General features: G+C 41.1%; 1 protein-coding gene across 1 annotated transcript in view; it reads left to right on the forward strand.

Moving 5' to 3' along the window:
- The window catches only part of Ern1 (endoplasmic reticulum to nucleus signaling 1), a 93,426-nt gene that overhangs the window by 50,797 nt on the left and 27,790 nt on the right, over positions 1-14,839 (forward strand). Inside the window, exons 3-6 of the mRNA XM_038326332.1 lie at positions 2,525-2,558; positions 4,522-4,594; positions 9,861-9,933; positions 12,260-12,382. Of these exons, the coding sequence (XP_038182260.1) occupies positions 2,525-2,558; positions 4,522-4,594; positions 9,861-9,933; positions 12,260-12,382 (303 nt within the window). The remainder of the gene's footprint in view (positions 1-2,524; positions 2,559-4,521; positions 4,595-9,860; positions 9,934-12,259; positions 12,383-14,839) is intronic.

The following is a 14,839-nucleotide window of genomic DNA, read 5'->3' on the forward strand; positions in this document are numbered from 1 at the left end:
GTCCCAATAAAGAGGTGGACTGCTAATAGCGAGGCAAAAGCAAGGATAGGCAGGTCTAGCAGGCAGAGAGTATTAAAAAGAGAAAGAAGAGCAAGAGAACAAAGAGGAGGGCATTAGAGGCCAGCCATCCAGCCAGTCATGGAGTAAGAAGGAAAGGAAGGTATACAGAACTAGAGAAAGATAAAAAACCCAGAGGCAAAAGGTAGTCAGGATAATTTAAGCTAAGAAAAGCAGACAAGAAACAAGCCAAGCTAAGGCTGGGAATTTATAACTAAGAATAAGCCTCTGTGTGTGATTTATTTAGGAGCTGGGTGGCAGCCCCCCCCCAAAAAGAGTAAAACATTACACAATAGAGTGGATGAGTAGTGTGAAGGCAACCATATGACCATAGCCCTAGAGTTTATCTCTTCCTAAGTCTAGAAAGTAAGGATGGTTCTTTAATACTGATATTATTGGCCCAGGTAACTTTCTGTTTCCCACTGACATCCTGTGACTTATTTTACTTTATTTAACTTTTTTATGTGCATTGGTGTGAAGATGTCAGATCCCCTGGAACTGGAGTTACAGACAGTTTTGAGTTGCTATGTGGGTGCTGGGAATCGAACCCGGGTCCTCTGGAAGAGCAGCCAGCGTTCTTACCTGCTGACCCATCTCTTTAGCCCTTGACCCCCTGAATCTTATGATGCAGGGTGTACCTTCAGACTTGAGGCCTCAAAAAGTCAGAGGGCCAGTAGATAAGCCATAATAAGCTAGAAAAACCTTCCTCTGGAGATGAGTCCATGAGACTGAGTGAACTATACAGCAAAGATCAGGCTGTGAACAGGAATTCAAATGCTTTAACATCCATGTCTTATTTTTATTATTGCTAGATTTTTTAGCAGTGTCTCCTTCTGTTTTATATGTGACACCATTAAATGACTGAAGTAAGCAAAAAAGACAAATGATTTTTATATTGCTGTGTTCTCTTTGGAATATGACATTCTTGCTTTTGCTGGCTGCATAGCTTTGGGGCTGAGTTGGAGTTTCTGGACCCTAATTGCACCTTGCCTGGTTTGTTTCAGTTGAGCGAGTGTCGTGTGCCTTTATTTCCTGTCTCTTGCATCAGTCTGTTTGTGAGAGTGTACTGAGAGGTGATTAATGGGAAAGATAAACACGTGCTTATGGGCTGAAAGTTCACCGTTTCCTGTGGTGTCTTTGGTTTAGTGAGTTGTTTGTTTGCTGCCTGCAGACCACATCTGGTGTATGTCTCTGTTGTGAGCATCGGCTGCTCTTAAAGCAGAGTCAACATACCATAAGGCTCAAAAAACTTTACTTCACAGGAGAATCCCAAGTGACAGAAAGATCAGACAGCTGTCTGTCATCGTGTGCCTCTAGAGTCTAGAACTCTGCATACAAAATCTTGTTTGAACGATTCCCTCCTTTTTGCCCTGGAATGTACAACTTGATGGTAGCTTTGGGGATTTGCTCGCAGTATTGTCTCATTGAGCAGCATCTCTGCGTGTTCAAGGCCAGCCAGAGCTGCACAGTCAAACCCTGTCTCAGAACAAAATTAACAATTTTTTTTATTAGGACTTTTTAAGAGGCCTTAATTTTCTGCAAAACAGATAATTTAACCATATCAAAAAATAGTTTCTTCATTTACAACGCTACTGTGAACATCTTTGTGCAAATAGCTCTTCCTGTATTTTATACTATTTTAAGCTAGATTTTACAGAAATAGTTAGTGGATCAAAGGGAATCAACACTTGAAGTCTATAGGATTGCCACAAGCTACTATGGGGTGTTTACTATCCAGTTAGCATCAGTTATGAATCCAAAATATGGCATTTCCTATTGGAAATATCTAGGTCTCTGACAACAGACTATTAATTTCAGATTTTAGAAGTTGCTCTGGTGGGTGGAGAGATGGCTCAGGAGTTAAGAGCATTGACTACTCTTCCCAAGGACCTGGCTTCAATACCCAACATACATATGGCGATCCACAACTATCTGTAACTCCACTGCCAGGGCTCCAGTGCCCTCTTCTGGCCTCTGCAGGTACTTTTTATGCATGTGGCACAGAGACATACATGAAGGCAAACCACTCATACATATAAAAAAATAAACATTTTATTAGACTTATTTATTATTTTATTTTGTATGTGAATGTTTTGCCTGTGTATGTATATGTACCATGCATGCTTGGTGTCCTCAGAGGCCAGAAGAGAGCATCAGATCCCCTGGAATTGGAATTATGGATGGCTGTGAACCACCATGTGGGTGCTAGGAGTCCAACTTGACTCCTCTGCAAGAACAAATGCTTTTAACCTCTGTGCCATCTCTCCAGCCCCCACTACCTAGTCCTAGTAAGAATTGTAAGCACTTAACCTTTGTGCCCCTGTGTGTTTCCTGAAGTGCCCTCTCATGACTTAGCTAATGCAGGCTAGCCTTAGTTGTTGGTACAGCTTGAAAGTTGGTCCTGGGATGCCTCCAGGGCCTGACATTTCAGAGCCCAGCTGATGACGCTTCTTGTTCTTTTGCACAGATCCAGTCCTGCAGGTTCCAACACACGTGGAAGAGTAAGTTTCCTCATCTCTTTAGTATTTCCTTTTAATTTATCACCTTATCTAGTTGCCAGGCACAAATACATGCACAAGTTTAAAGTGTAGCAAGAATTTTTGAGACATAAAAATTTTCTAGATGGGTGATTGTTAGAAATGTCTGGTCCTTGGGCGGGCAAGTAATATTAAAATGTTGTTTGAAGTGGAATTTTTTTTTTTTTCTGGGACAAGGTCTCACTATGTAGTTCTTCTGATTGCCCCAGATCTTGCTGTGTAGACCAGGCTGTCCTCAAACTCACTGAGATCTGTCTGCCTCTGCCTCCTGAATGCTGTGTTTAAAGGCATGCACCACTATGCCTGGCAACTTGAGATGGAACTTAAATTGAGTTTTGAACTAAATTCCAAAGTCAGAATTTCTCTTTTTAAAATTATTTATTTATTTATTTATTCATTCATTATCTTAAATATACATACATTTATTTATTTGTTCATTTATTTATTTATATATATGGTTGTTTTGCTTGCATGCATGTCTGGGTATCAAGTGTGTTGCCTGGTGCCCATGGAGGCCAGAAAAGGGCCTCAGATCTCCTATGACTTGAGTTACAGATAATTGTGAGACACTATGTGGGTGCTGAGAATTGAGCCTGGGTCCTCTAGAAGAGTAGACAGCTCTTAACTGCTGAACCATTTCCTCCCTGGCTCTCTTTCTGTTCACTGTATCACATCACAGAGAGGAAAGGGGAATGTAACCTGCTCTTAGAGTGTGTGGTGTTCAAGGGAACATTGTTGCCTGTAAGAGCCTGAAATGATGGAACAACCTAAGTTGAAAAGAGATTTGATAAAGAATTCTTCATGGCACTAATCATAGTTCCATCTTTAACACATTCACCTGGCAGAGGATCAACTTGAGTCTTCTTGTGGAATGTTACTGACATACCTTCCTCTGTATCCCTGACAGGTTCTCTGATGTTAGGCTTTCAGAGTTTGTTTTTATTGCTATAATTTAAGAAATAAAAGTGTGTTGAAAATGACAAGTGGAGCCGGGCGGTGGTGGTGGACGCCTTTAATCCCAGCACTCGGGAGGCAGAGGCAGGCGGATCTCTGAGTTCGAGGCCAGCCTGGTCTACAAGAGCTAGTTCCAGGACAGGCTCTAGAAACTACAGGGAAACACTGTCTTGAAAAACCAAAAAAAGAAAAAAAAAGAAAATGACAAGTGGATATGAGCAACACTAATTAGATTTCGTAGACTGTTTTTTAAAAATTAAAAAGAGGAGCTAGAGAGAGAGTTCAGCAGTTTAAGAGCACTTGTTGCTTCTACAGAGAATTTGGTTCAGTTCCCAGCACCCACATGGTAGCTCACAACCATCCCTAACCCTGGTTCCAGGAGAGCCAAAGGGCATATATGTGGTACATATACATAGCAGGGGAAGCGTAGGGGTAGTTAGAAGGGAGTGTGGAAAATGGATATGATCAAAACGTTACATATGTATTTATGAAATTCAAAGAATAAATAAAACTACAGATTTGGCCTGTTTATACACGAAACTGTTGCTGCTAAATATTAATTGTTGATGTTCACATACAGTAGACATAGAAGTTGAAAACAGACTTGCTAAGCTCTTTTCATTTATTTCATTGTCATCCACAGTGCTCTGACCAAAAGAGTTTACTTCTGTGGCTTCATGTGACTTTTCTTTCTCAGGTTATTTTTCTCCACTTAAGTAGAATACGTGCCTCCATGGATTGTTTTATTTTTATGTGGCTGAAGTTTAAAAAAGAGTGGGTACAATTGTCTTATTCTCTCTCTCTCTCTCTCTCTCTCTCTCTCTCTCTCTCTCTCTCTCTCTCTCTCTCTCTCTCCTCTCTCTCTCTCCTCTCTCTCCCCATGTCATGACTTTACATGAATTTGATCATTATGGTCTTTTGTTCTATGTCCTGGGCTATTGTTTATCATTGATGGTTATTATTTAATTTCTAGGCCTGCTTTCCTCCCAGATCCCAATGATGGCAGTCTGTACACACTTGGAGGCAAGAACAACGAAGGTCTTACGGTGAGAATATTTAGCTTCTTTGTATACTCTGGATTCTTAACTAAGTCCTTATGTACACGTGCAGGTGAGACCACCTAGGAGCTTCATACAAATTGCTGGGGATTCTGATTCAGATCATCTGGTATGGGGCATGGGCATCAGTGCCTTTTTAGAGCTTTCTAAATGAGCTTTTAAAAAAAACTTTTTTTTTGAGGCCAGGCAGTGGTGGCACATGCCTTTAATCCCAACACTTTGGGAGGCTGAGGCAGGAAGATCTCAGTGAGTTCAAGGTCAGCCTGATCTACAAAGTTAGTTCCAGGACATCCAGGACTGTTACACAGAGAAACCCTGTCTCAAAAAAAACAAAAACAAAACAAAATTGAGCCAGGTGGTGTTGGCGCATGTCTCTAATTCCAGTACTTGAGAGGTAGAGGCAGGCAGATCTCATTGAGTTTCAGGACAGCCAGGACTGTTGCACAGAGAAAGCTTGTCTCAAAGACAACAACAAAAAAGGAATGTACTTTGAAATGCTGTTTACTGGGCTAGTGAGGTGACTCTGGGTAAGGGCACTTCCTGCCACTCCTGATGGTCCAGGGTGGATCCCCAGGGCCCACACGGTAGAAGGAGAGAACTGACTCTTATAAGTTCTCTGGCCTCCACATATGTGTTGTGGCATGCATTCAGTCCCCCTTACAGTACACATAGATGAATAAATTCATAAAAATATTAAAAGATTTCTCCACCCCTCTCATTTCAGAGAGATAGGCTTTCTTTTTAGCAGAAGCATGTGATAGTTTACTGCCATCTCCACTTGGGATTCTAGATCAGTAGTTCTCAACTTTTTCTACACATTGTAATAACCTGAGGCATGCTGAAAAAAAAATATTGAGCCTATGGGGCTAAAGAGATGACTCAGCTATAAGGTCTCTTCCAGGAGACCTAGGTTCAGTTCCCAGCACCTACACATCAGCTCACAACCACCTGTTACTCCAGTTCCAGGGCATCTGACACCTTTTTCTGCCCACCTTGGGTTCTGCACACATGTGATACACAGACACAATTCAGGCAAATCCTTATACACATAAAAATAAATGAAATATATTTTTAAAATGTTTTTCTTTGTTTTGTTTTTTGTTTTTTGAGACAGGGTTTCCCTGTAGTTTCTAGAGCCTGTCCTGGAACTAGCTCTTGTAGACCAGGCTGGCCTCGAACTCAGAGATCCGCCTGCCTCTGCCTCCTTCAGCAAATCCTACCGGCGTGTGCCACCACAACCGGCTTTAAAATGTTTTAAAAGACATTCTGAGCCTCTTCTTAATAAATAGTGTGAGTCTTGGGGTAGGAATGTGATTCAGTAGTAAAACACTTGCCTGATACAGTAGGCCTCTGGGTTTGCTCCTCAGGACAAGGGAGTGAAAATACAAATAAATCAGTGGGAAATAAGAGATCTTGATTAAATCCATTCACATAAAAATCAGTTTGAGACAAATCATGTATTAATAAATGCGAGATAATAAAGCTTTAGAAGTAAGTAGTAGAAGAACTTCATGGTCTTAGAATATGTCATAATTTTAAAACATTTTTATTACACTTATTTGTGTGTGTGTGTGTGTGTGTGTGTGTGTGTGTGTGTGTGTATACCCACTCATTCCACAGTGAGTGTATAAGTAAAGATCAGAGGAGGATGCCATTTCACCAGCCCATAATGATTTCTTAAATAGGATACTTTTAAATATACCAGCTATAAATTTAGGTAAAGGTTGATACATTGTGGTTATGATATAATTGAGAGCTTTTTTTCCTGAAGAAAGGAGGCCACAAAATATTTGTAGTCCACACACCCAACATTTGGAAAACAGAAAAAAAAAATCCACATTTAGAAAAGAAAAACAGCTCCTATAGGGGCCAAGTTCAATCCCCAGCAAAAACTGGGTGTGGGGACACATGTCTCTAATCCCAGCACTTAAGAGGTGAAGACTGGAGGATCAGAAGTTGAAGGTCATCCTCAGCTACATAGTGAGTTTGAGAACAGTCTGAATTACATGAGACTGTCTCAAATAACCAACCAGAAGAATTCCTGTGTGTCATTAGAAAAAGACAGGCATAGTGGTGTATACCTTTCATCCCAGCACAGAGGCAGAGGCAGGCAGGTCTCTGTAAGTTTGATGCCAATATGGTCTACATAGTGGGTTGCAGACCAGCCAGACTCTCAAAACACCAAAAAAGAAAAAGACCGGAGAAAAAGGGAACTGGGATTGGTATGTAAAATGAGAAAATATTGTTTTAAAAAAATAAATAAAAGAAGAAAAAGATGAGCCAGTAGAAAGATAGAAGAATGTGTTCAAATGGTGAATAAATGCATGAAAGGTGTCATTAGGGAAATACAATTGAAATCACAAATACCACTCCTACCCAGTGTACATATGATGACTGGACTATCAAGCCAAAGAAAGAGAAACCTTGTGTTTGTGGAGATGCCAGTAACCAGAGCTCTGTCCACTGGGAGATGCAGGCAGTATAACTGTCTTAGCAGCATATGTGGCAGAACCTACAACCCAGTAATCCCTCCCAGGAATGGGCCCAAGAGAAGGGCATGAGTATGTTCTCCCAAAAGCCAAAAGACGTTGTGTAGCATGTCTCTACTTCTGTGCAAAGACCAGGACCAAAAACAACTCGGGGAGGGCAGTGTTTGTTTCATCTCAACAACTCTCAGGTCACACTCTGTAACTAAGGAAAGTCACAGCAGGAGTTCCAGGTGTGGGAACTGAAGCAGAAATCATGCAGGAATGTAGCTTACTGGTTTGTACCTCCTGGCTTGCTGTTTGCTTTCCTGTACACTTCAGGACCACATGTTCAGGGATGGCACCACCCACAGTGGGCAGGACCCTTTCATATTAATCATCAACCAAGAAAATGTCCCACAGACTTTGCCTATAGGACAATCTGGTGGGGGTATTTTCTCAGTTGAGTTTCCCTTCTGAAATGACTACAGCCCATGTCAGGTTGACAAAAAACAACCAGGACAATTGTTTATTCAATCATACTGCTTATTATATGCAAAATATAGAATCTAGCTAAATACATCAATAGTAGAATGGATAAATAAATTATGAGATAGTTGTTCAGTTGAATGTTCAGCTGCAAGAGCCAACAGTCTACAAGTGCATTCAGCATGGATCTGTCTCTCAAATATAACACTAAGTAAAATATGACAGAACAGGCCACGTACTGAAGGATTCATTTATAGAAATCTCAAAACCAGGAAAAACTACATTCTGTTGATTTTGGAGTAAACATAATAGTTACCCAAGAGAGTTAATAATGACAGAAGGCCCAGAGGGGCTTCTAGAGAGCTAGAATGATATGGATGTTATTAGAAGATATGTTTACTTGATGCACATTACTGAGCTATGCTTATGTGTGCCATTCTGGTTGTATGTTATACTTTACAAGGAAGTTTTGAAAGCCTTCATGTGATTCTAAGGTGCAGCCAAGGATGAAAACCCCTGGTCTAGACCCTTGAGTGGACTCTTGTGGGCTCTCAAACATATATTTTAAAATTAGATTTCGAGCACCTGGGGCAGATAAAGACAGAGAAGGCAAGAGGGTGGAGCTGCATGCACTTCACTCTCCACATCACGTAAAACTTATCTTGTGTTTTAAGCATTTTGTTTGCTAGATGTATTGTAGAGTGATTGGGATAAATCATTTCATTTGAACTTCTTGTTAACCTATCTATGACTGTTGTCCCCACGTTAGAGGTATAGAAACTGAACCTGGACAAGACAAAGAATGTACAAAGGCCAAAGCTCCAGGATTGGTGTTTGTACTTAAAGAGCTGTGCTTTTTCAAGGTTGCATTCTCAGCTGTGATAGCATCTGTCTTGGAGCACACGACTCCAGAGTGATTCCAAAAGCATCTGGCAAAACTCTAGTAGATATTACTCCCTCTTGCTGTCATTTTCCTTTTTCTAAGATTTAGTTTGAATTTTTGAATGATGAGAAAATCCAAATAATTAATTAGTAGCTATGTCTCTGTTTATTTTTTGTTTTTGTTTTTCAAGACGGAGTTTCTCTGTGTAGCCTTGGCTGTCCTAGAGCTTGCTTTGTAGACTAGGCTGGCTTTGAACTCAAGATCTACATGCCTCTGCCTCCTGAGTGCTGGAATTAAAGGCTTGTGCCACCATGCCGGGCCAGCTTTGTTTATCAACACTACTAAAAAATCTTTTTATTCCTTGGAGAAAAGGTGACAATGTAGTAGAAGCCTAACAGCAGGTACCTGCAGTTTCAGGGCCCGTTCCAAAAATAAAGTTCACCGAAACAAACAGTGGCCAAAAGGACCGCTCAGAGGTCAGCTGTGGGCTCAGAAGAGGCAGTTTTATGATGAAATGTGTTGAAACGTTGGGAGTTCTTAGAGTTTCTTTTCCTGGCACCTACCATAACTTCCTTTTTATAACCCAAAAGCTCTGTTTTCAGTAGAGAATTACTTACTAAATGAAACACTAAAACCAAGCCCTTTGTGTTGTCCATGTAACCATTCTCCTTTCCTTGAGCCTTGACTTTCTTCTAAGTTGCTTCTTTTCAGCATTAATGTCATGATAAAAGTCACTGTCATTCTACCTAACTTGGATATCTTTGGGTCAGTTTTTGAAGACAGATTTTGTTTGTTTGTTTGTTTGTTTGTTTGAGACAGGGTTTCTCTGTAGCTTTGAAGCCTGTCCTGGAACTAGCTCTTGTAGACCAGGCTGGCCTCGAACTCAGAGATCCGCCTGCCTCTGCCTCCCGAGTGCTGGGATTAAAGGCGTGCGCCACCACCGCCCAGCTACTCTCCACATTTTTGTAATCTTCTAGAAAAGGTTTGTGGAACCCTCAGGGAATACCTAGACAGGAAACCCGAGGGACCTGTGCATCCTGTGTCAAATCAATGAGTTGGTGTACAGAGTTCAGAGACCAGGCAGCCTAGAGGCTGTTGGACGTAGATGTGAGAGCCCAGGACCTCCTCCTTAGGCTCCATCTGCAGTGTGCTTCTCTGTTTTTAGAAGAACTGGGTAACAGAAACAGCTTGCTCGGTAGAATTACAGCAATTTCACAAGACAGAGTTCAGAGACCAGGCAGCCTAGAGGCTGTTGGACGTAGATGTGAGAGCCCAGGACCTCCTCCTTAGGCTCCATCTGCAGTGTGCTTCTCTGTTTTTAGAAGAACTGGGTAACAGAAACAGCTTGCTCGGTAGAATTACAGCAATTTCACAAGACTTGGTTAACTTATTTTTTTTACATTTTTTTTTTTTAAAGAAACTTCCCTTTACCATCCCAGAATTGGTTCAGGCATCTCCATGCCGAAGTTCAGATGGAATCCTCTACATGGGTAAGAGTTCCCATTTTCTATTTTCTTTTTTTTTTTTAAGAAAGAGCTCTCCCCTTCTGAGGGAGAATTGACATCATTAATATGGTTACTCATTTAATAAGCTTTTAGCTGCTGGGTTGGCCTACTGCTGTTATTTCATGATTGCAACATACCTAGCTGCAAATGAATAAAATTAAATTGAGTACAATAGTCTGAGCTAAGGAAGGGAAGCCAGGTCCTGCCTATTAATTATAGGGCTTTCCTAGTATTTCCTGCTATCAGAATATTTGGTAGAAGCAGCACTTAGCAGCTTTACTAGATAAGCTGTCTTCATACCTGTGGGGTCACAGCTTTCAAATCATCAGCTCACTTGCTTTTCTTTAGCACATTGCTGCCAAAATGTCAATAAAGATGCATTTGTAGCACAAAGGAGAACTGTATTTATCTTGCAATTCTAGTAGCAATAATGGCCTGTGTTTATATAGCAGCTTTCTTTTTGAGGAACTGAAAGTGCTTATTGCCTATTCATGCCTCAGGAGATCTATGTACATTTTCAAGTCTCAAATGCAGGCCAGGTTTTTAAGTTTTGCTAGGGACACTCCTTCATCCTTGTATGAGCCTTTCAGAATGAGGAATAGATTCATAGGAAATGACCAACAAACCTTCCTTCCGCTGGGCCGTGCCCTGGGCCCATATGACCATCTTCTGATTATGTCATTGTTCTCTGTTGGTCTTCCAGCAATTCATCATATGTGGTAAATTAGGATATTGTGTTTCCACCATCTTTGTGCCATGTCTTAAGTAAGTTCACTGAGTATATTTATGAGCATGATAGTTACTCAATCCATCCCTCATAGCGATAGGTAGATTATACAGACTGCAGTGGTCCTTGAAGTAACCAGATGTACGTCACATAGATGGTAGGTATTAATGGTCATGGTTATTTGTATATAATTTATTCTCTATATTCAGATCTTTTTCATTTTAAGACTTTATTGTTGAGAATGGTTAGAATCCACAAACAAGTTGTACCTGTGTGGAATCTAGTGTGTTACATCTGTTACAGCTAAGTATAGCCTTAACAAATCCTCGTACCCTGTGCCCTTCTCTGGCATCTCTGTGTTCTGCTTCCATGGGAACTTTAATGTAGGAAACGTCTGTTAAAGTAGGAAAACATAAATGTCCAGAGGCATGGCTTGCAGAATAGAAATGCACACATTATAGTTGACTGTGTTGGCCTTCAAATACACCATACCATCTGTATTTTAGATACATATACTAAATGTTTTCTTAAAAGTGTTTATGTGGCTGTGCTGTCTGTGTGTTCATAATCAGCTGACCAAGGCAAGGGGTATAACTTGTGACCTGGGAATAGTTTACTGGTAGAAACAAAGGTTGAAATAACTTTAGCCTCTTTAGCATCAGGTTACAGTAACTCTGCTGGCTAGTCACAGGTACTTGCTAATTATAGTTATGTGCTACTTCACATGTGCGCCAATTGGTAATTGGTAGGGATGTTGAGGAATATGTATTATAGTTACCAGGAAAAGAACCCCTAGGTGTGCTTATATTTATATAGATCTTCATTTGCGGGAAAAGGACAAGCAAGATTTTTCAATTTTTTTTAAAGCTTGCTTATTTATTTATTTATTTATTTATTTATTTATTTATTTATTTATTTTGGGTTTTTTAGAACAGGGTTTCTCTGTAACTTTGGGACCTGTACTGTTCTTGTAGAACTAGTTCTTGTAGAACCAGGCTGGCTTCAAACTCATAGAAATCTGCCTGCCTCTGCCTCCCAAGTGCTGGGACTAAAGGCATGCACCAAGATTTTTTATATTTAAGATAGTTGTCAAAGCAATAAAACCCAACTTGAAAGTTAAGAGAACTTGTTGATATTATAATTAGATTATAAATCTTAGAGAAATGTTTATGTTGGGTTTAGGTTATTAAATTAGTCTAGAACTCAGTGGCCCAAAGAGTTATTGAGTTCACATTGCCGGGCTGGAGAGATGGCTCAGTGGTTAAGAGCACTAACTGCACTTCCAGAGGACCCAGGTTCAATTCCTAGCACCCACATGACAGCTAACAACTGTCTGTAACTCCAGTTCTAGAGGATCTGATACCTTCACACCAATATATGTAAATTAAATTAATTTAAAAAAAGTTTACATTGCCATTTATTTTGTCACGTACAAAGCACTATAGAAACATCTCTAATTTCCTAGGGATTTCAGGCCTATTTCCCAGCACAGAGAGGATCTTGAATAGTTAAAACTGCTACCTTATTGATGCTGTTTATTTCTGCTTGGGAAGGGTATTAACAGTGTGTTCACTAACATTCCAGGTAAAAAGCAGGATATTTGGTATGTCATCGATCTTCTGACTGGAGAAAAGCAGCAGACCTTGTCATCTGCCTTTGCAGATAGTCTCTGCCCATCAACCTCCCTGCTGTATCTTGGACGGACAGGTAAGAAATGAGTCTTTGTTAAACAACCTGCCTGTTTCTAGAGTGAGTAGGACAAAACTCTTCCACCAACCTCTGGTACTGGATTTGTTCTCCAAAAAGTGGCCAGAGTTGCCCTCTCCAAGCAGCCAGATTTCTCAGACTCTTCAGACCCCAGGGAATGTAGTCTAGACTACCCTGAGCCCCGTCATGTAGCTGCTATGCTTCCCCACTTGAAATGTTTTCAACTGGGTATGCTACCTACTGCTCTCAGAATAGCAGTGCTGTTTTTAAGGACTCAAAATGGAATGGCTTTCGCTACCAGGTGTGCGCCTGGTTTTGCCCTTATGGCACATAAATGTCCCTTCTTTTTCCACAGCACTGCTCAAAAGTTCCCTCCTTTGCAAAGCTATTTTCCCAGCCTTCAAGCTCCCACCTTGTTCAGGAATATTCCATTTTACTCTCCTATTCTCAGCCGACAGGCCTGTTACAGCAGCCATCCTCCCCTGAAAAATCAAGTGTCCTCATTTCCAGCTGTTGGGACTACTTTTTATCAAGTAAAGCCTAGCTTCATGCAGGTGTAAACACTATGGGTCTCCAGTAGAATTGGGGTAATGGAGAGAGTTTGGACATGCTTTGGCTTTAAATGGAATGTGTGTTCTTTTTTTTTTTAATATTTATTTATTTATTATGTATACAATATTCTGTCTGTGTGTATACCTGCAGGCCAGAAGAGGGCACCAGACCCCACTACAGATGGTTGTGAGCCACCATGTGGTTGCTGGGAATTGAACTCAGGACCTTTGGAAGAGCAGGCAGTGCTCTTAACCTCTGAGCCATCTCTCCAGCCCCGGAATGTGTGTTCTTAGTCCATAAAGCCACTGCTTCCATTATCTATTGCCATGTAATAAGCCGCCTAGTGTCTTAAAGTATGGCCATTTTATTGTTCCTAATTCTTTGACTAAGGAATTAGGAAGGGCTCCACACAGAAATCCATCTCTGTTCTTCATTCTGGGATGACTCATGTCTGGAATCTTGGGTCAGCTCCATGTAAACTTCCCCCACACATCCATATGGAAAGCCTGGACTTCCTGACATGGTTGCTTCTTGGGCAAATGTGAATGTTAGATTGCCTCATAAGATCTAAACTCGGAACTCCCACGGCCTTACTTCAGTCGTCAGTCAAAGTAGGTTATTAGGCAGGTCCAGAGCCCAGGGTGAAGACAAAGACTCACCCTCTTGAAGAAAAAGTGGCTTGCATATCACAGGAAAGACGTGATGATTATCCTCTGTTCAGCATACATAGCCTTCCCTCTGGCTACAGTAGTGGAACTCTTCCACATACAAAATACATTCACCCCCTACCAAGATCCCCAAAATCCTATTATAGCATTGGTCTCAAAATCTAGTGTTTGGGGATCTGCATCAGGCATGATGGCAGATGAGGATCTCTGATCTGGAGACCCATGAATTAAAAAGACTGAGCATGGTGACTCACACCTGTAATCCTAACATGTGGGAGGTAAAGGCAGGAGGATCAGGAATGCAGTGCTAGCCTTGGCTGCATGTGAGTGTAAGGTCAGCCTGAGCTGAATGAAACCCTATCTTAACAAACTAATGAGGGCATCGGGGAGGAAGGGTTCTCGCTCTTGTGCCTTTCCCTCTATCTACGTGATGTACAGTGATGAGACAAGGTGGCTGTAATAAACATTCCCATTCTAAAAGAGGTGAACAAAGGTAGAGGATGCAACTCAGTGGCAGAGAGATTGCCTAGCATGTGTAGGGTTCTGGGTTTAAGCCTGAACTCTGAGGGGAAAACTAGCCAAAAAAAAAAAAAAAAGGAAGGGTGCTGATCCTTAGTAATTCTGAAATCCAACCAGGCATTTGTTTTCAGGTTCTCCTACCCTGAGGTGCAGAAAACATTCCTTGTGGAGCCAAGTTTTACTCCCAGACATTGGTTCCTTACTGTATTGTTCTCAGTGGCTCTTGATTCTATCCTTTGAAAGAAGTGCTTCATTTTTCATCAGAAATGGCTAGTTTAGGGGCTGGAGAGGATGGCTCAGCAGTTAGGAACACTGGATGTTCCTCCAGAGGACCTTGCTTCAGTTCCCAGCATCCATATGGTGGCTTACAACTGTCGCATTAGTCCTAGCAGACCAAATGTCTTTTTTTGTCTTCCTTGGTACTGCACGATATAAGTTATAGATGTATAGTCAAGAACACATGCACCTAGAAGAAAAATGAATAAACATGTATATTTTTAATTTTAAAAGAAAAAGAAATGCCTTTTACAGTTTTCTCAATCTGCTTTTTATTGAAAGTGGGGAGTCTGGAGTCCACCCCCTTCTATTATCTGATTATTGCACTAATATTACTCCTTTAAAAATTTGGTGGGTTTCCCATGTGTCAAATTGTAGTTAGTCCCTTAGCTAAAGGCCCTGTCACAACTGTCCACTTGAGATTGTGGGAGTGCCCTGGCCA

Source organism: Arvicola amphibius, chromosome 4 (genome assembly GCF_903992535.2).
Source record: "Arvicola amphibius chromosome 4, mArvAmp1.2, whole genome shotgun sequence".
NCBI lineage: Eukaryota > Metazoa > Chordata > Mammalia > Rodentia > Cricetidae > Arvicola > Arvicola amphibius.